Raw genomic sequence first — 18,931 nt, forward strand, 5'->3', positions numbered from 1 at the left:
AGAGAGAGATGGAGGAGGGGAGAGAGATATGGAGGAGGGGAGGGGGTTATGTTTTGTGATGTGGAGCGAGGTACTAGCCTAGCAGCATCGCCATGGCTCATAAACTACCCACAGCGAGTGATTCATTTTGCATTGAGCGGTTTCCAAGCTAGTAAATGTTTATCTAAATACAAGCTCATCGGCAGAAATACGCTACGGCACATCGAAATGGCCGGGATTATAAAAAAGCAAATTCTGAAACATTTGTCAAGGTAGGTGTCGTATAGATTAGCCTGCTAGCCTTGTTGTTGAATGCTGGCGGCGTCAACAATCACCATTCGCTGGCTTTTCTCGGCACATTTTTGAGCGCGTTTTAAATTTCAGATTGCAGGATATCAGACGAGGAGAGACATTATATGTGTGCATTGTAAGCGGGCATGATCTTGCACATTGTTTCTGTAACTTGAAAAGCCCTTTATTTCTTGAGTTCCGCAAGCACCTGCATGCAAAATTGATGGAATTCATTTAGCTACAATCACAGTCGTTCACTTCAATTATTACATTCATAAACAATCGTGTGTGCTGAATGTGTTAACTGTGCTGTTGGTTTACAGATCCGACTGTTGCTAAAAAACCTGGTAGTAGGTAACTTTTTGGTGCATCTTATGACTGAGGCAGTATTCTGTCGTAGCTCTGGAAGCTGGAATAGTTTTTGCGAATGCAGAATAGAACAGCTAATAACACTGGTTTCTGGGTAATTTTGGGCTTCTGAGTCCGAGAATGACAAGATGCCCTAGTTTTGGAGCTATCAATATTTTTGACAATTAGTTGGTCGATAATTAATGTGCTTTGACAGTTTAGGAAATGTACTTTGATCGTTACTAAAAGTAGCGTTTGGCTTTGACGTCACCCGTTTTTGCATTTGTTTCCTGCTAATATTGCCCAATTCTCTGAATTTGTGCTTGATCTTCACATGAATGCATATAGAAATTCTCTGCGATAATGCTGTCTTTCAAAAAAATTAAAGAAAACTGTGGATGTGCTTGAAAGACAGATACAGCCCTGTCAACGTTGTAGCGTAAATACAAGTGTCTTAATTTACATATTAGTAACACTTGAAAAAAAACCCTACACAAATCTAAAAAAAACTGAGCCAAATTGGGGGCGGGGGGTCATTTTAAGATTCAGCGACATCCGAATACCCTAAAATCATTGAAACTTTTAACAATAAAGGGTTGTGACATGATAAACAAATATTATGAATCATCACGTATCCTTAATTTCAAATGATAGCGTTAGATTGTGATTTTTGAACATACTTTCTAAAAGCATTTCTTATTAGTTTAAGCCCTAATGCAGACACTAAAATCTAATTTATGTAAGATGGCATCTAACAATACAATACCATTATTGTAGGAATATATGGATGCAATAATTTCTAGCGGTTTGGCATATATTGAAATCCAGACCAACATATAGTGCCATTAGTTATTTCAAAACGGATCCTCTTTGTAAATAGTTTAAGATAAATTTTTGTACTGTTAAATTATTAGGCCAATAGTTTGTACAGTCCCTCTTTTGTTTTATAGCTGCATAAACTTAAATATTTGTACTCATTCAAAGCATGCTAATCTTAACGATTAATTTAAGTTACCAGTGCCACTATAGTCTTTGAACTAATACTGGTCTTAATTCCAGTAAATCACTGTTTTTTTGTTTTCTGGTCTGTCAGTTCGAGAGCAGTAAAGGTGCAATTGAATCAGATATCAAAGCAAGCTCAAAGTGCTGAAATGTGAAGTTTTGTGTTTAACGCTCAGTAATACCTGAGAGGCACCGTGTTCGACTGGTCTGTCAGGTTTATCAGGCACATCACGGTGTTTACTAACAAAGTTACCAGTTTGGCCAAATTGGAGCAAACTCACAGGTCATTATAGATGTAGTTGTCAGTTGTTCCCCAGGCCTAGTCTGACATTTACTGTGGCATAATTCTGTGAAATGTCATGGTGGTGCATCAGAATCGGGTTTTGTGTGTTGAAATATTCAGCAATTGAACAAATGACTCTCCTCTGTTTGTTCTAGCTATCCTTTTATTTGCACCATTGTTCTAGTTACGGAGGGTAATCCAGATTTGTGTACCTGTATATAAAATGTGAATGTTTCTTTGGTGTTAAAACAGGGGTCTCAAACTCAATTTATGTGAGCTTCCCCGGAGATAGTCTGCGTGTGTCTGGCGCGGGCCGCATCAAATATTTCACAAAAAGGTGTTCAAGTATTCAAAAAAGTACGAGCCGACTAATCCAATATTCTCCATCTTTACTAACAACAGAACATAAATGTTTTTTCAGAACTTGAACAAGTGACCCCAGAAGTGACTTTGAATACTCCTCCTCAGCATGTCTCATTGAATAATGATGTCACATTAACCCCTGTGTTAAAAAGACCCTGAAATTCATTAAGAATCATATTTTTTCCTACTTCCGATATTGTCAGATAGAGCTGATTGTCTTTGGCCTGCTTCTTCTGCTTAGGTTCACCAAGAATCTGTCACCAGACAAGATCAACCTGAGTACCTTGAAGGGGGAAGGGCAGCTGTCCAACCTTGAGCTGGATGAAGAGGTTCTGCAGAACATGCTTGACCTGCCTACCTGGCTGGCCGTCACACGCGTCTACTGCAACAAAGCTGCCATCAGGGTGAGTCACTTTTAAAAGAAGCTGACAGCTGACTGGTTTGACAGCCGAGAGCATGACGAAACTGCAAAGCACAAACTACAATACATTTTTTTCAAGCTTTATTTATCTAGGCAAGGCAGTTAAGAACACATTCTCATATGCAATGCTGACCTGACTGCAGACAGAAGAGTAAAACAAACTGATTGATGAAAGTATTGATAATAATACCTGCTCAACAATAATCACAATTTTTATTTTTATTTTTGCAGTATTATCTCATCTTTGGCAAAGTGTGCAGCTAGGACGTTTGTAGAGGAGTAGCAGTTATATTTTGTCATATATGAATCATGATTTTTATTCACACACTTTAACTTTTGAATTTATGTTTATGTAAAATACATAAAGAATTAACATAAAAACTGAATCAGAGGATGGAGCATCCCTCTTTGTTGTCGAATGCCCATGTTGATACTTAGAGCCTGGTTAGTGCGACAATGAATTCCATGCTGGTTCCAAAGCATATTTTTGTTACGTAAACATTTTTGAAGTCAGAGAAACCCACCTGCATATCCTGAATCCAGTTCTATAATCCTTACTGGCATGACACATTGAGATGTGCACGGAATATGCTTGCTTGTGTCACGTTGTGGGAGCTCTTGTGCCCTCTGAATACAAAAGAGTGTAGAATGCTGTGGAATTGTTTTTGCGACGCCCTTGACTGACTTTGTACTCCTTCTGTGTTTGCAGATACAATGGACCAAATTAAAAACAAGCCCCATCTGCTTGGTAAGAATTGTCATCTGTGTTGTGATACTTTTCATCTACGTTAACTTGACGCTATATATCTCAATCATTCTAGTATCTACAGTTTTCATTCCGTAGGTTGTGTTCTTCTGCCCACATTTGTTTTTTACACGTTCAATTCTACTTCTGTTTCCTCTTTTTTTGCAGTTCCTGGATAAGGTGGAGGTAGAAATGAGAACATGTGAGGAGCCACGCCCTCCCAACGGCCCCTCTCCGATTGCCATCACAGCAGGCCAGAGGTAAGCCTGCAGTAATGCTGCTGAAAGTGAGCACGTTGACTCACATTTGCTGTGACTGTTCACAGCGAGTATGGCTTTGCTGAGAAAGTCGTGGAGGGCATGTCAGTTAGAATCAACTCCATCACCATCAAAGTGCAGGCTCGGGCCTTCCATGCCTCTTTTGAGTTGTGGCAGCTGCAAGGAAACAGCCTCAACCCTAAATGGCAGCGCAGCGACCTCCGTTCCACCCGCATCACAGACCCGAAGAGAGGAGAGGTACCAGTGCCACATTGTTACTCCGAGAAGCAAATTCAATCCATACTTTACTACCTGATTCTGTAGTATCTTCAGTAAGTTATTACAGGGTTCCCATAGATCTTTAAAGTCTTAAACATAAATCTAAAAACAAGGCATCAAAATGTCTTAAATCAATCTTTCAAAAGTCTTTCTATGGTTTCGGATTTTTTGATTGTGATTTTATAATTATGATGTTATGATTGTAAAGTCTCAAGTATGTAAGTTAACATTCTTAAAAAAAGGTAGAGATTTATGTCTGTATTGTAACAACATGGGACACTGGGAAAGTTGTCTAGTTGGTCTTCAATTACATTTCAAAAGGAATTAAAAAGTCTTTAACTTGCCTTAAGATGTAGGAACCCTGTATGAAATATCCAATCAAGGTTTCTTCTCTTCCCAATGATGATGACATGTTTTGACTGCTGAGTCTTGCATATCTATTCTTTGGTTCAGGTATTGACGTTCAAGGAAATTAACTGGCAGACTTTGCGTATCGAGGCAGACGCCATCGAGAGTGACGACCAGGATTTGGGTAGCACTCCGTTGCGCCTCATCACCAACCAAGGACGCATTCGCATTGCTCTAAAACGCAGAGTGAGACATCCATTTCATTTAAATTGATATCGTTGTCAAATCATTTAAGACGAAGGTTGCATGAAAGAGTGTGCAAAAAACGGAGCTTCAATATGATGTTTTTTTCATTTCGAGTAATGTAATGTGTATGTGTGGAGCGCTATAGTTTAGCATGAAAGCGCCTGAAAAATGTCTTCTCTGCTCTCCATGCATTTGGCTCACAAACGCTTCATTGTTCCATCCAGATAAAGGATTGCAACGTGTTGGCCTCCAAGCTGCTTTTTATTCTGGATGATTTATTGTGGGTTCTAACCGACTCTCAGCTCAAAGCCATCATCAGATATGCCAAATCCCTCAGTGAGGCCATGGAGAAGTCGGCTCAGCAGAGGAAGAGCATGACAACAGATTCCCTGCAGGTCCTGCCTATCGTGATCTAGTCAATCAAACTCAAATAAAGCATTCAAAGACTTGATCTTATTTAATCTGAAAATCCTATTTGAAGTGTTGCTGTGTTGTTGTTTTTTTATCTTCAAAATCGTTTCTTTCTTTACTCAACAAAGTAAACATGTTAGCTTTAAATGTGAGCCCTTGTCTATTTTTTCTTACGCAATAATTACTCTGACCACTTGTGTATTATAGACTGCACCTCCATCACCTGGTCTCCACAACCTTTGGACAGAGTCAGCACCCGCTCCTACTGGCTCACCCAACAACCTTAGTCAATATTTTGATCACTTTGATGTGAAGGAATCTTCTTACCACACTTTCATTTCCCGCTTGGACTTACATGTATGCAACGACAGTTCCTCAGTGGCCGAAGGTAAATAGGACTGACTTGGTTGAAGTACAATGGTCTGTCACTAGCACTTCCACCAACTACAATATGTTGACAGATATCGAAGAACCTCCAGGTTTGCAGGGTGCAATGCAGTTGACCTTCAGGAAGTTGGGCTTTGACTACTATCCTGTTCACAGACCTGGTAAGTGGGATGATTTTACTGCCCTTTGTTAAACGGTGTACTGCCACTTATTTGTTTTAATTAGTGTACTATGAGAATTATTTAAACTGGTCAATGATTGTATTCTGAACCATTCGGAAGTATTGGCATTAAGTATCTGGAATGTCAACTTTCCAAAGGGGAAGTCGCCCCCCCCAAATTCTTGACAGTAGTATGTTCGATGCGGCCCCACTAGTCTAAATACGGTATTTTGGTTACCGGTAATATTGCGTTAGTGGAATATGAGTTAAGGAGCAAAATCCAGCAGTCTTTTGTCAAGCTCAGAAGGCGGCCATTTTGCCACTTTTTGTCGAGCGAAAAATACATCATAGTTGCTTAGATCCAACCAATCACAGCTCAGCTTCAGAAAACAGGTGAGCTGTGATTGGTTGTTGCCTGAGCCTGCGTAACTGTAATTTCATCTTCAGTCGACAAAATGGCCGCCCCCTGAGAGGGATAAAAACGGCTGGACTTTGCTGCATAACTTATATTCCACAAATGTAATATTAATCAAAATGTCATGTGTGGACTAGTGAGGTCACATATAACATATTATTTTCAAGAAATGTTGACCTCATTCACTCCCAGACATTTTCACTGAAGCAGCCCCCTTCGCTCCCGGCTGTTTTACTGGATTTTGAGTGATTTTGCAAGGCCCACAGAATACTGTGTTCTATTGCTATAAAAACATGTAACCTACCAAAAGAAAGATTAGAGTCTCTTCTTTCATCAGGAAAAAAGTATATTTCTATCTATTTACGTTTTGCAGCAATTAGCATTAGAATATAGCTAAGTTTCATCATTATTCACAAATCTGTATAGAACTGTGGGTAAATTAGCATTTTTCAACATGGCCCTGATTGATCTATTTTGCTCTGTTGCCACCTGCTGGCCGTTTTTGTAATAACTACCATTTCCTCAAACGTTCTCTGCAGCTTAGTGGCTGCATCAAAGCCTTCTGTATGCTCTAGCATAAAAAAACATTTAAAATGGAACATATTTATAAATGTTTTGGAGCAAATGAGTTAAGGTTAACTTGCCCTTTAAAAAGAAGTCAACAGAACTTTGTAAAATTCAAATTAGCCCAGTGGTCAATACAGAGGTTAAATAAATGCTCATGTTGTGGTGGTGTTACAAAATGTATTTCGTCAACAATTACAAACATATCTGTTAAATTATTTCAAAATATGTGCACAGTGCAAAATATTTCAAAAACAAATAAACCAGAAAAATAAGGTTGTCAGAACATCTGCTACATGAAACAAATCTTTCTCCAAGTTATGTCATTCCTAGTGACGTGACTAATGATCGATTTCTTCTGGTGTTGTTGGTGGTCTCTCGTTGTGAGTCGCCAACCGTACTTATTTTTCGTTGGGGCGCTTCATTCTCGTTTAGCCCAGTCGCTCTGTGCATTAGGCCTAAATTTGGTGGCTACGTTTAATTGCCGTTTATGCTGCTGCTTCTCCACAGCTGATGGATGTCGACACTGGGAACGCTATAGTGGCGCTATGGAAGCTCAGGCACAGTGGGCAGGCAAACTGTTGCACGAGTACCAGAAGAGGGCAGAATCATTTGGGTTTCCGGGTCCATATACTGACGTGTCTGAGCCACACAATGGTTCACCTGCAAGGACGCCTCGAGGTATGGATGCATAATTTACTTTAGAATTTTATTGCCGCCGATTAGTTCTGGCACATGAAACTAATGACTTAAAAAATAAAAACATCAACATTCATATTATTGTGTCTCTTGTATTCAAGTTGTGCTCTCTCTCAATTCAGATGGAACAACCAGTCCAAAGTCAAATGTTTCTGACAAAGAACAGTCAGCCCGAAACAACGCTGGCATGAGTCCTTCACGCTCAACACTGAAGAGGTTGCGCTCAAGCTGCATGGTGGTCCGAATAGATGACGTTGACATTCACCAGGCAAGATTTTATCATTCTCTGATTTGATTGACCAGCTTAATGTTGCGCTCTGCAAGCAGTCAGTTATTTGAACAAGCTACAAAGTAGCACTGATAAAACAGCTGCAGGTTTGTTGCGAACAATATAAATGCTAAAGATAACTTTATTATAAAGCAGGAGTAGACAAATACAAATATAAATGAGCCTCACATTTTTGGGGGGGGATGAGGCAAATGTCAATTTATTAAGGTTAGTCAGGTCGCATGTGATTATATTGTACATTTTTTAGGCCTGGCCAATCACGGCTTGCGTGTGGTTCTTTGGCTGGTTTCATGCAGCTGTTGAAGCCATTTTCACATTCATTGTGTATGTGGTGAGAGGCAGGGAGCACAGGACAGCGCGTTGCTGGGGAGCATTGCGCAGCTGTAGGGTGTCTGCTGCGAATGCAAATCACCTCGAATAGAAAAAATAATTCTATTTTTGAGCGGCATAAGAAAGCGTTTTAAGGGGGGAGTGGGCGAAGGGATTTACTGCTCTTTTGGCGGACTTATTTAAAGGTAATGGTATGAAGACACTGGAGGATGCCTTGATAATAAACAGTACAGTACAGGACAGGACATTCCAGGCAGCCCCAACACATGGCCACACCAATTTCTCCCCAGGGGGTCAAAAACTTTACCTCGGGGACCCCTTTCGCAGACCGGCCTGTTCAAAGCCCCCACTGCATCTGCATCAAGCTCTTATCGCAGTGCTCAAACGGCAAAGTTGCCTTTCTGCCAACAGTTGCAGTAAACACTTTGATGGCACCCCTCTGTGGGCAGCCCGCACATGATCGGAACCTGCTACTGAACAAGGAGAACCCCCCCCCCTTTTTTTCACCTTTTGTTCATTTGATACTTTCTTTTTCTTTGCCACCTACCTCATTTTTTCCTCCAATTTTTACACCTGCTGCTCCACTTTGCTCACCTCCCTAGTTTGGACTTCAAACGACTTCGAACAAGAGCAATTTTGCTATTGCCGTGGGCATAGAATTGGTGCATACCAAAATTGGGGATTGCAATAGGATTTGAACAGTTCACTTTGCATAAATGAAATAATTTAAATTTCACCATCTCATTACCTCATTTAGCTGTTTTCCCTACTTCACTTTCACCTTATTGAAGCTTGCAGTAGTATAGAAATGCGTGTAAATAGAAAATAAACATTTTTGCATGATACAGAACATCAGCGTGAGTTGTGTGTGTGTTTTGAAATCAAATTTTTAGCCCCCAATTGGGTAAATCAAACTCCAAAACGATTACATTGTAGCTTTTTCATACAAAAACTGATTTACACGAGGTTTTTCGTTTTGTTTACTCAACAAATTAATCAAACAGACGTGGTGCTCCTCGAGGCGACAGAGAGCACTGCAGGCAGCCTCTCGAGTCGTATCCTAATCTACGCGACACATTGATTGCACGGGCTAAAAAGGCATGCATTGAAGGGAAGTTCATCAAAACATGCAAAGGAGAGCTAGGGAGTGAGGGGATGGGTTGGGGGGCAATTTGTTTGCCCATGTGTTTGATGTGGCGTTTTGAAGTAACACAGTAAAAATTGTGGCTTTTAGCTGTTCGGCCACTACCCCTTTTTAACATTGGTGACTTCAGTTCATCTATATACTTTGCTGATAAACAATATTGGTATACAAAATGTTGATGTACTGAGAATGTATTTGATTTATATAAGTGATCACGGTTTTTACTTTGTTTCAGTTGTTATTTAAAGGAACTTTTACTTCCCCTTTAGACAGTGAGAATTGTTTTTGACTGTTTTTCTTTCCTTTTTTTATTTAAAGGAAACGATCATTATCTATCCATCGATCCATATATCTATATATGTATATATGTATTAGTAATCTGTTGCATTGCATTTTCTGAACACAAAAGACGAAAAAAATATTTTATTTTTTCCCCTCATTTAGGTGTCTACAAAGAGTCGTCAAAACAAGAAAACCCAGCCTTTGTTGTCATGTAATCGTAAAGCTTTGCATCTGCCAGATAATGTACCAGCTATTCATCTGCAGTTTACTGAATACTACTTTCCCAACAACCCCAGTTTCTCAGGTAACTGACTTGAGTTTTCTTTTTCACTTCAGCTTATCACATCAAAATCAAATATGTTGGTACTGACCTGTTTGTTTTGCATGACTGAAACCCTTGTTCATCAACAATGTCATGTTCATCTAAATGTAATTTTTTTTTGTTAATTTCAAAGTCATTCAACTCTTTCTTCGGAAATTTTAACTAAACAGTTACCTCGTTTTATAGTTCCAGTGCCAACCTCGAACCTGTATACCCAGGTAAATGGCCTCCAGCTGTGTGTTGACCCCAAAAGTGTGTTGTGGATTAATCTGTTTTCAAGAGGGTTGCTACACACCCTGGATCAGGTCAAAGCTTTCTACCATTTGCAAGACAGCAGCAAAGCAGACGAGCATGTTGACATCCGCCTGGATGCAGCTCAGCTTAAGGTGAGTTGTGAAGTTAAACAGTAAAAAAACAAAAAAAAAAAGAAGAAGAAGGGGGATAGTTATTTTTAATGTTCCTTTCCTTAGGTGGTGATTCCCCTGGATTCTTCTATATTGGACCATCCAGAGCGTCCTCAGTCCCTTTCTGTCACTGTACCTCAGATGGCTTTCAGCAACACTCGCCACTGTCCCCATGGCTCCAGAGCTGACCTCAGCATGACCTGTGACACCTTCGCGAGCTGCTCTTTTTTTCAGCCCACACCACCATGTCCTTACCCGAGAGACCATAGTACCTTCCATGCCATACCCTCCATCTTCGTCCAACACTCTCACGAGTCGACACCGTCACCGCCCGTTACGCGACAACTAAGATCCCAAGATGTCTGGTCCCTAAGTGTGTCCCGTGTTGCACTCGGTTTCGATGGGACTCGAAGACTCCCCAAAGGCAAAACACACCCTTTTGTGGAACCCTTTGCTATGTCTTTATGGATGTGCCAGCCTGCTGCCTGGTTCATGGGTTCATCATGTGACCCCACCAGCAAGGCACGTCAGCCACCCCCAGAACAACTTCCCCACGAAGATGCTGCTCTTGCCTGCGTCCATATTATTGCTCATGTCATCACACCAGTCAAGATGTGGCTCAACCACTACCAATATGTTGCCTTGCTGAGAATGAAGGATTCCATGGCACGTTTGGGGGTGGAATTGAGTCGGGATCTAAAGGACATTAAGCAGAGTTGTGACCAAAAGTCAAAACCAGCCACAGTTTGTCTTGCCCTGCTTTTGGACTCAGTGGAGGTGGGGCTCCTATTACCACCAGCCGGCACAGAGCCTGAGGAAGAGGTCCCTCATACTCCAGAAACCGACAGCCCCAGTCTCACAGACTCTGACATCTCCCCCACTCATCAGTCTACAGATTTGATCCGTGTGGACAGCGGGTTAGAAAACGGGGTGTCCTCCCTCAGTACGGCCCACAATGCTTTTGGCAAGGATGAACAAGATGGTACCGTGGAGGAGGCATGTGAGGCTGTTGAAGAGGGACTGGAAGGAGATGCGTTGACCATCCTTGAGGACACCCCAGTCCTGTCGCCTCAGCTCTCACCAGTAAACTCCCCTGCCCTCTCCCGAGAGCCCTCCACATTCAGCCTGGAGGGAGAACTATCAAGCGCCATCAATGTCACCAAAGACGTGACCAAAGATGCCATCAGTGCCTCGTTGGACTTAACCAAAGGCGCATTTTCGATAACAAGAGACGCCTTTAGCATATTGAGTCGTGGCTCTGGGATGAGTAAACTGTTCAGTCCGCATGTCAAGTAAGTGTTCGTGCTTTCCTGCTGAGCTGGTGACAATGTAATCAGGTGTTTCTGCATCACATGCTTTTATCAGTGCTTGATGCTCTTAACAGATGAGTGTTCTTGCACATTGACAGGGAACAAGTCCAACATCCAGAAGAGTCCTCTCCCGCCCCGGTGGCCAGCCTAAGGCATCAAATGATGAAGCAGTCACCTTCCCAGCATTCCTTTGACAGCGCTATCTTGGATGGCAGTCTGCCTGATGAAAGCTTGTCTATGGGCAGTGATGCCAGCGACAATTTTGTTGCTCTCGTGGAATCAGGTAGTGTCAATGTTTCCATTTTTAGCAATGACTATATCGCCTTACGTCTTCACCATCCGACGCACACCGTGCAATGTGAATTTGAACTGTTGCACACTGTGCGGGGTTTGGCAACTATTGTTCCCGAGCGGCTAACTGACGGCCACTTGTTTTGCTGCAATTCAACATTTGTATTGCCGGTAACAGCCAATTAAATCATTAATTCGCAGCCATTTTCACTGAAGCAAGCCCCTTCGCTCCCGGCTGTTTTATAGAATATTGTGTTCTATTGCTTTAAAATATGGAACTTACCAAACGAAAGATTAGAGTCTCTTCTTTCATCAGGAAAAAAAGTATATTTTTATCTGTTTCCATTTTGCAGCGATTAGCATTAGAATACAGCTAAATTTCATCAATATTCACATTCTTAGTGAAAACAACTTGACAAAAAGAGCTTGTTGCAACATGGCCCTGGCTGATCTTGTATACTCTGCTGCCACCAACTTCATTGCTTTAAGCCACCTCTTCGTGTCAGAAGCAGCATCACAGCCTTCTTTATGCTCTTGCATAAAAATAACATAAAAATGTGTAAATAAGTTTTGGGGAGTAAGGACAAAGTATTTTGGGGTTTGAATGAGTTGTATTTTGGGTCAGGGTTAATAATCAATTGCACTGCAATTTTGCTCATGTGGCAGACACAAACCTGGGTGCCCCATGACAGTAGATCAGCTTCCATAATCAGGTTTTCCGCCATTGGTGCAGGTCCAAACCTTTGGAGAACCAAGCCTTAAGTGTGTTGTTTGACGTTTCCAGAATCTGGTGTTCATTCTGCGCGTCTCAGTGTCAACCCTTCAGGCAGCCCTGCTTTTGGCACAGAGGGAGGGTCATCAGCTGACCTCAGCAGCTCCCTGTCATTCAGCACAGAAGATGGATCTGCAGATATGGTAGGTTCTTATGTTTGGGGAATATATCTATTGCTGAATAAAGTTTATTCTCACAATTAATTATTCTTGTTCTTTCTTTGTACGGTCCTTCTAGTCTTCCGTGTTGTTCCTTAATCTGAATGGGATATCCTGCACAATGGAAGTAAAGGGAGAGGACCAAGTTATTGCTGTACAAGCCCAGAATCTAAGCACAGTGCAGATGGGTAACGTCAGGGTTTTGGACCTGCTGGCTGGTCTCATTCAAGGTAACTTGGACATGACACACTGCTAGCTAACATTATGCACGCTTTATGATAACTACATTTCTCTACCTTGGCCACACATTTTCCTTTGCGCAGCTCCTGCCCACAAACAGAATGGACACGGTAGCAGGGGCTCTCCTGTAGTGTGTATGCGAGCAGAAAGTGGTCCATCTGCAGCACGACACTCTGAAACGTCCGAGTCTTTGGGCCTGCTGGAAGTGAGAGTGCAAGACTGTCACGTCGAGCTGTTAACCTCCACCTTAGCAAACATCGGGCCTTTTCTGGAGGATGAATTTAGTATGGATGGTCTGCCATTCAATTTGCTTTTGAGCAATATAACCATGACTATTAAGGTGGGCCATGGAAGTCATTTACAATTTTGAAATCCTTCCACGTTACATGAACACAATTCTGATGAAAAGGCCGTAAAGCTTGTGTTGCTCTCTTGTTTTTGTTTTAAATAGGATGATAGCCCAAGAATTTACCCGACAGCTCCTCAGCCAACCTCAGCCACATTTGTTGTAGATGGGCTGCTTCTTGAGCGCACTGATGATGGCACCATGCGGCTCAAAGGTGGGCAGAACTGCGTTTTAATCTTGAAGTGTTGGATACAATGGCAGATGTTTTGCTGGTTTTGTGTGCACGCTCATTCATCAAAAATCTTGTTTGTTTGTTTCTTAATTGTAGCTGGAGATCGGGACAGTCAAAACTATTCCTGCTCTAGTAAACAAGAGAGTGAGGTAATCAATTTCTGTGCTTGCACAACCATACAAACTCACAGGCCACATTTGTTATGCACGCACAATCTAATGTTATTACTTTGTTGTTTACTTGCTACATTATTTATTTATTTATAGTTATTCTTATCTTGTAAACCCGCTGCTTTGTCCTGTGTGCCACTGTTGGTCCCGATTTCCCTTCTGGGGATCTTTATAGGATTGTGTTATCATGCATGATCTCTGATCCACAAGTGCCTTGGTTTTCAAACTTTTGACACCTCCAAGAACGACATTCATCACCAACATTAAAATACAGTGCATAGATGGCCGAAAGGCTAAAAAAAAAGACAGTTGTTATTAACTATTATTGTAAGCCCCACTGTAGCAGTTTATTTTAGTTAACGAAAACTAACGAAAAAGCTATAACTAAAATTCAACAATTTCATTATTGAAATAAAATAAAAAATGAAAATGCTTTTTTTTTTTTACGGAAACTAACTGAAACTACATTTTATGTTTACAAAACTAACTAAAACTATAATTATAGCGAAAATGTCCTTTGTTTTAGTCTTTGGTAATTAATTTAATGCATGAGCCTTTGGGGATGATTTTAAATATGATTTTAAGTATATTTATTTTGATATTAACCAGAATAAGGACCTTTGAAAGTGTGTCACACAGAAGTGATGTCATCTAGCAGCAGCCAATAGAAAAGCACCATGAGATGACGTCGCTCCTATAGGAATAGGCGACAATTTTAGGTGCTTGACTTTTGGCTCAGTTCGCCTGCTTGTTTATTTAACTCAGTTGAAATGTAACTCTAGGTAAGAAATTTGTTACTTTTTTCATTTTACCATGGTGTTTACTAAATATTGCACACAAGTATTTTATTTTATTTTTTTAGAAAACCCCCCGAAAACTAATATTGAAACTAACTAAAACTGAACTAAAACTACAAAAAATGTAAATAACTAAAATTAATAAAAACTAACAGAGCCACCCTGAAAACTATGGTAATTAAAACTAAAAAAATAAAATAAAATAAAAATTCTAAATGAAATGAAAACTCAAATAGAAATTCCAAAACTATAAGAATCCTGATTACCACTCTGCTTAAATACTGTATAGGAGAAAAAACATCTATGTAAGGATTCAATTAAACATTTAAAAGTTGAATTAAAATTGTTCCTAAATTTTTAAAAGAACCAGTTCTAAAAGATTAAATGTGACTTTATTGTACTTAAATACAAGTGAAGTACACTTAACAACTGTGCTGTAGTGGTTATGAAAAAGGTTTCAAGCAAGTTTGACTGCACTTTTGAGGACCACTGCACTAGCATGATGATTTGTTTGTTTAAAGGGTTTTCTTTTCCTCTATTCTCTACTGATTCACCATGAGAAAAAAAAACAACCTCTGCACTAGACTAGTTTGCTTGCAGCATCCTGTCATACAGAACATGTATTGTGCCACTAACTGATCTAATAATCCCGCCATTACAGAGGCAAAGCCTGCAGTCCAAGCTTTCTGAAGCCCAGATAGCCCTCACAGAGGTCCTCAGTGAAAGAGATCGCCTCCTTCTGGAGATAAAGAAGTATGACCCTGAGTTTACGCTCTGAGCCTTTCCACCTTCATGCCTCTGTGGTGATCATGTAGAAGAACACTGTCAGAAGCCAGCATTACCCTTTCCGAGCACATCTGGAAAGTTGAGATGATAACATGATGACGACTTTAATTTGTTACAATTACTAAAGGGGAACATGGTCCGATAACTGGTACTTTTGGTTTGGTAATTATATGGACAATGACACTTTTTATTTTGACTGCAGATTTGACAACGCTGCAATTATGATCATGATTGGTATTAAAATCTAGACTTTGATTGCATTGTGACATTTTATTTTTGGAAATGCCAACGTCCATATAATTCCAGAACTAGCCAAGTACTTTACTGGTGTTCTCAGACAGTGAATCTGGTGTTTTCTGCTCACTTTAGTGTGAACAGTAAACTCTTTGTGTGGTTTAAGCATTTGTCATGCAGCATGCTAGTTAAAGGCTTTCAATTCTTTCCAGTTGATAGTTTGTGGTACGTATATTTAAGGTTGATTGCGTGTCTGATACACACTAAGCGCACAACTTTGTACTGTAGATTGTAACTATACAATAGATCCAAATGTATTTATGATGTAGCATAGTAGCTTCAAATGTTGAACACAAGTAGTGAAATGTAAAGAAAAGCATAAAAAATACATTGGCATATGCAAGTCAAAGTTTACCTTGTTACCATTGTGTCAGTTTTATTTCCATGCAGTCAGTATTGTCAAGGTTATGAAATGGATTGCATTTAGATTGAGCGCTTTTGTAGTTTATTGTTATTACCTATAGACACCGACAGTAACCATGCCCCTGCCTTTTGTTTACTTGTGTGTGCATAAGACATATCAAAGCAATTATATGGTTCACTATTACTGCATAGTATTTTGGAACCATATTGTTAAAAAATGTCTTTGTGTTACTAATTATGCATGCTCATGCAGTGTCACGTAAAGCACTTTTCTGAACATTTAATGTAACTGTGGAATAGTATTGATGTGTTAGACCAAATGCTTGCGTTTTCTATTTAATGCAGAATAATGATGTGGCCATTCATTGTAACACTGCACAGTTTGATGTTCATTACATGAATGCTTTATTTAAAATGTTGATATTCTATATTGTCATATGTGGGTGTGGTATTTTGCCTCTCGAAGCACTCAATTTACTGACCTCTCAGTGCAACAAGGCAGACCTCTTGTGGCTGTAACTCGCCAATGCACTCATTTCAAGGTTATTCTGTTGGCTTCCGAGCAGTGGATGAGAAGAAGGAATGTTACAATTCTAAGCAATATGATCAACCAAAATCAAGACGAAAAAAAACCCCAGGTGTGCTTCCTCCTATTTGTGATTAAATCAAATGGGACAGCTGTCAATGTTGTGTAGCAGGAAATCCAGTGCCGAGTTTCATCTGCTTATTACTTGATCAACTCCACATCTCTGCCCTCCTAAGCAAGCGTGTGAAGCAGCATAAACAGGATGGCCAGTAAAGCAAAGTGTGTTGTTTTCTCTCCGCTGCATGAACTTACGTGTGATGGTATTGTTTTATTTGCACCTGTGTGAGTAAAATCACTGGATTTTTCACTCCCTTTTTACATAAACTACAAAGATTGCAGGTGAGCCCTTGTGGCTCTTCCTTATGATGCAGGTGTCTGAACCCTGTGGACCGTACTTGTGTAGAATATTGTAATTTATGTCTTTATCACTTAAGACTAATATGAGATTGGTTCTGTGAACCAGTAGTGAGTGTAAAGTATTTTAACAGAATAAATGAACACTTGCTCAACACATTTAAGTTGTGCTTCTGTTGTCTATTATTGCACCCACCTCCAGACTCACCAACAGTCAAGACTCCATTAAGTTTATGGTGGATATCAATATCAATTTTTTAACTTTCAGTAAAAAGGCCAAACAGTCAATACTATTTTCACTAATAAAATTCACTGTATTTACAATTATATCAGTACATACATATGTACATATGAACTGAAGTGTTGAAGTGAATGTTACATGATATCAAACATTTACACTGGCAGTTTGGCAAGAACAAGCGGGGCTGCTCCAAGTCCAAAGTCCTTAATCGTGTGCAAAACAAAGTTTCTTCAGCAATATGCACACTGATCTTGATGTCTGCTCAACAAGCAGTATGACCATTGACGCAACGTTTCCTTGGAGCAATGGTGCCACTTCGTCAGTCGGGCCAGTGTTATCATTGACATGTAATTTGAAGCTGCATTCCTCAGTGGAACTGAATGTTTTTGTACTTGGTGTTGGGAATCTGATGGCGGCTCTTCAGCCTCCTCACTGCTTCCCTCATGTGTTTGGGCTGAAGAGGTGGCGTGTCTCCCCACTTCTCACAAACATCCAATGCTGTGAAAAACCCAAGTTATTTACGATTAATCAATTATTTACATGAAACTCAAGTTTGCCCGTGTGTGCGTTACATTCTTACCTTCCTCAACTATTTCCCCAGCAAAAACTTTGGAGATACCCGACATGGCGATCACCACGTTCTGTGATACCGAGGATCCCGTTATGGACTGGATTAGCTAGAAAACACAGCACAGAAATACAAATTAAGTTTTTTTTTTGTTTTTTTAAAGAATACCCATTACATTAACATAGTAATTCCCTTTCCTCACAGTTTGGGAAACTGCACTTATTAATATTCAGAAAACGTCATACCCTCTTAATAGCAGCTTTAGGGAAGGCAGCTCGCCTGTACATTTCATAACGATTCAGCTGCTCTTCAGAGAAAGATGACACCAAAACCCTTAAAAAAACACAGGAAGAAACATGTTAATGGAAGTGTTGATGAATAAGGTTTGTGTTTGGTTGGAAATATCTTACTGCATCTTTTGTATTTCATCCTCATCAACCTTTTGCCGCTTCTCCTTTTTCTTTTCTGGTTCCACTTTCAGTCTTTTAGACGCAGACTGACCTGAAGTTCCTTCCTCCTCATCCTCTGCTGCTGCTGGTTCCTTCACACAAGGTAAAGTTAAATATTAGAATCCAGTCATCTAAGCATGTAGGCCTAAACTTTAAATTCACTTACAGATGTATCGTCCTGTATTTGCTGCGAGGACGACTCCTTTGGTTCGTCTGCAGGCTTTTCCGAAGCAGGGAGCATTGTGTCTTTGGTCGCCTGAGCTTTAGGCTGCTCATCTTGGCCTGCTGCTAAGCTCTTAATTGTGCCCTCGGTTTTGATCCGTGCAGGATCCGCCATTATCAACCAATCACGCTGGCAGCTTCGGACTGCAGGAATTAACAGTGGTCATTACTGGTTAGTCTATCTGCCCATGACTGCATCCTACATTTACATCTCTTTTAAATTCTGATGGTGAACATATATTAATTTAAATTCTAGATGATATAAATTTAAATTATGGATGGATGGACGGACGGATGGATAGATAGATATAAACACGGTTGCCGACACAAATCAAACCACTTATGCGTTTCTTTGTTTAAATGTATGCAGTATGTGTTTATTTGTCTTTCAATGCCGGCAATTTTTATTGACTATAAAAATAAAGCAATGCAAGTAATCGCTTACCTTCAGTGGAGTCTGGCGTCAACAAAACAGTTGCTAAGCTAACGAAGAAGGGAAGCTAACATACACGTTCGTTTTAACTGCCAGGTGACTGTCAAGTAAGCACCGCCTGTAACAAAAGTTTTCCTCGTAAACGAACAATTTAGCCTCAAATTATATTAGTGACTTTTGAATTTTCGGAGAAAATACATTTTATAAAAAGAGTCAGGCAACTCACTGGTACTTAACGTCACTTCCGTTTCCTGTTTGTAAAACCTTTATTAATAAGAATTTACAACACAGGCGGGAATTCGTCAGACCTTTATTGATACAGTACATGTACAGTATAACACTCGAGCGTA

The 18,931-nt window shown here is 40.2% G+C and overlaps 2 protein-coding genes across 3 annotated transcripts; one reads left to right on the forward strand and one right to left on the reverse strand.

Moving 5' to 3' along the window:
- Window positions 1-42: 42 nt before the first annotated feature.
- On the forward strand, window positions 43-16,827 carry bltp3a (bridge-like lipid transfer protein family member 3A). Its single transcript, XM_086068949.1, has 21 exons — window positions 43-251; window positions 2,508-2,670; window positions 3,397-3,435; window positions 3,601-3,692; window positions 3,758-3,947; window positions 4,422-4,562; window positions 4,787-4,957; window positions 5,181-5,361; window positions 5,435-5,521; window positions 7,010-7,180; window positions 7,321-7,466; window positions 9,406-9,547; window positions 9,752-9,951; window positions 10,036-11,261; window positions 11,378-11,562; window positions 12,355-12,485; window positions 12,580-12,730; window positions 12,824-13,080; window positions 13,192-13,300; window positions 13,415-13,467; window positions 14,947-16,827. The coding sequence occupies exons 1-21, from the start codon at window positions 49-51 to the stop codon at window positions 15,061-15,063; spliced, it is 4,155 nt and encodes a 1,384-aa protein (XP_085925075.1). The 5' UTR covers window positions 43-48; the 3' UTR covers window positions 15,064-16,827.
- taf11 (TAF11 RNA polymerase II, TATA box binding protein (TBP)-associated factor) lies at window positions 15,943-18,833 on the reverse strand. Of its 2 annotated transcripts, XM_086068951.1 has the most exons (7): window positions 18,808-18,833; window positions 18,594-18,699; window positions 18,093-18,292; window positions 17,888-18,018; window positions 17,723-17,810; window positions 17,490-17,586; window positions 15,943-17,407 (listed from the first exon to the last, which is right to left on the reverse strand). In XM_086068951.1, exons 3-7 carry the CDS (start codon window positions 18,261-18,263, stop codon window positions 17,277-17,279), a joined length of 618 nt encoding a protein of 205 aa, XP_085925077.1. In that variant the 5' UTR covers window positions 18,264-18,292; window positions 18,594-18,699; window positions 18,808-18,833; the 3' UTR covers window positions 15,943-17,276. The 2 variants fall into 2 exon arrangements, with proteins under 2 accessions (XP_085925077.1, XP_085925076.1); XM_086068950.1 differs by having other exon boundaries at window positions 18,594-18,828.
- Between the last annotated feature and the right edge of the window lie 98 nt (window positions 18,834-18,931).

Source organism: Leptonotus elevatus, chromosome 2 (assembly GCF_054856555.1).
Source record: "Leptonotus elevatus isolate MCC_2025b chromosome 2, RoL_Lele_1.0, whole genome shotgun sequence".
Classification (NCBI taxonomy): Eukaryota; Metazoa; Chordata; class Actinopteri; order Syngnathiformes; family Syngnathidae; genus Leptonotus; species Leptonotus elevatus.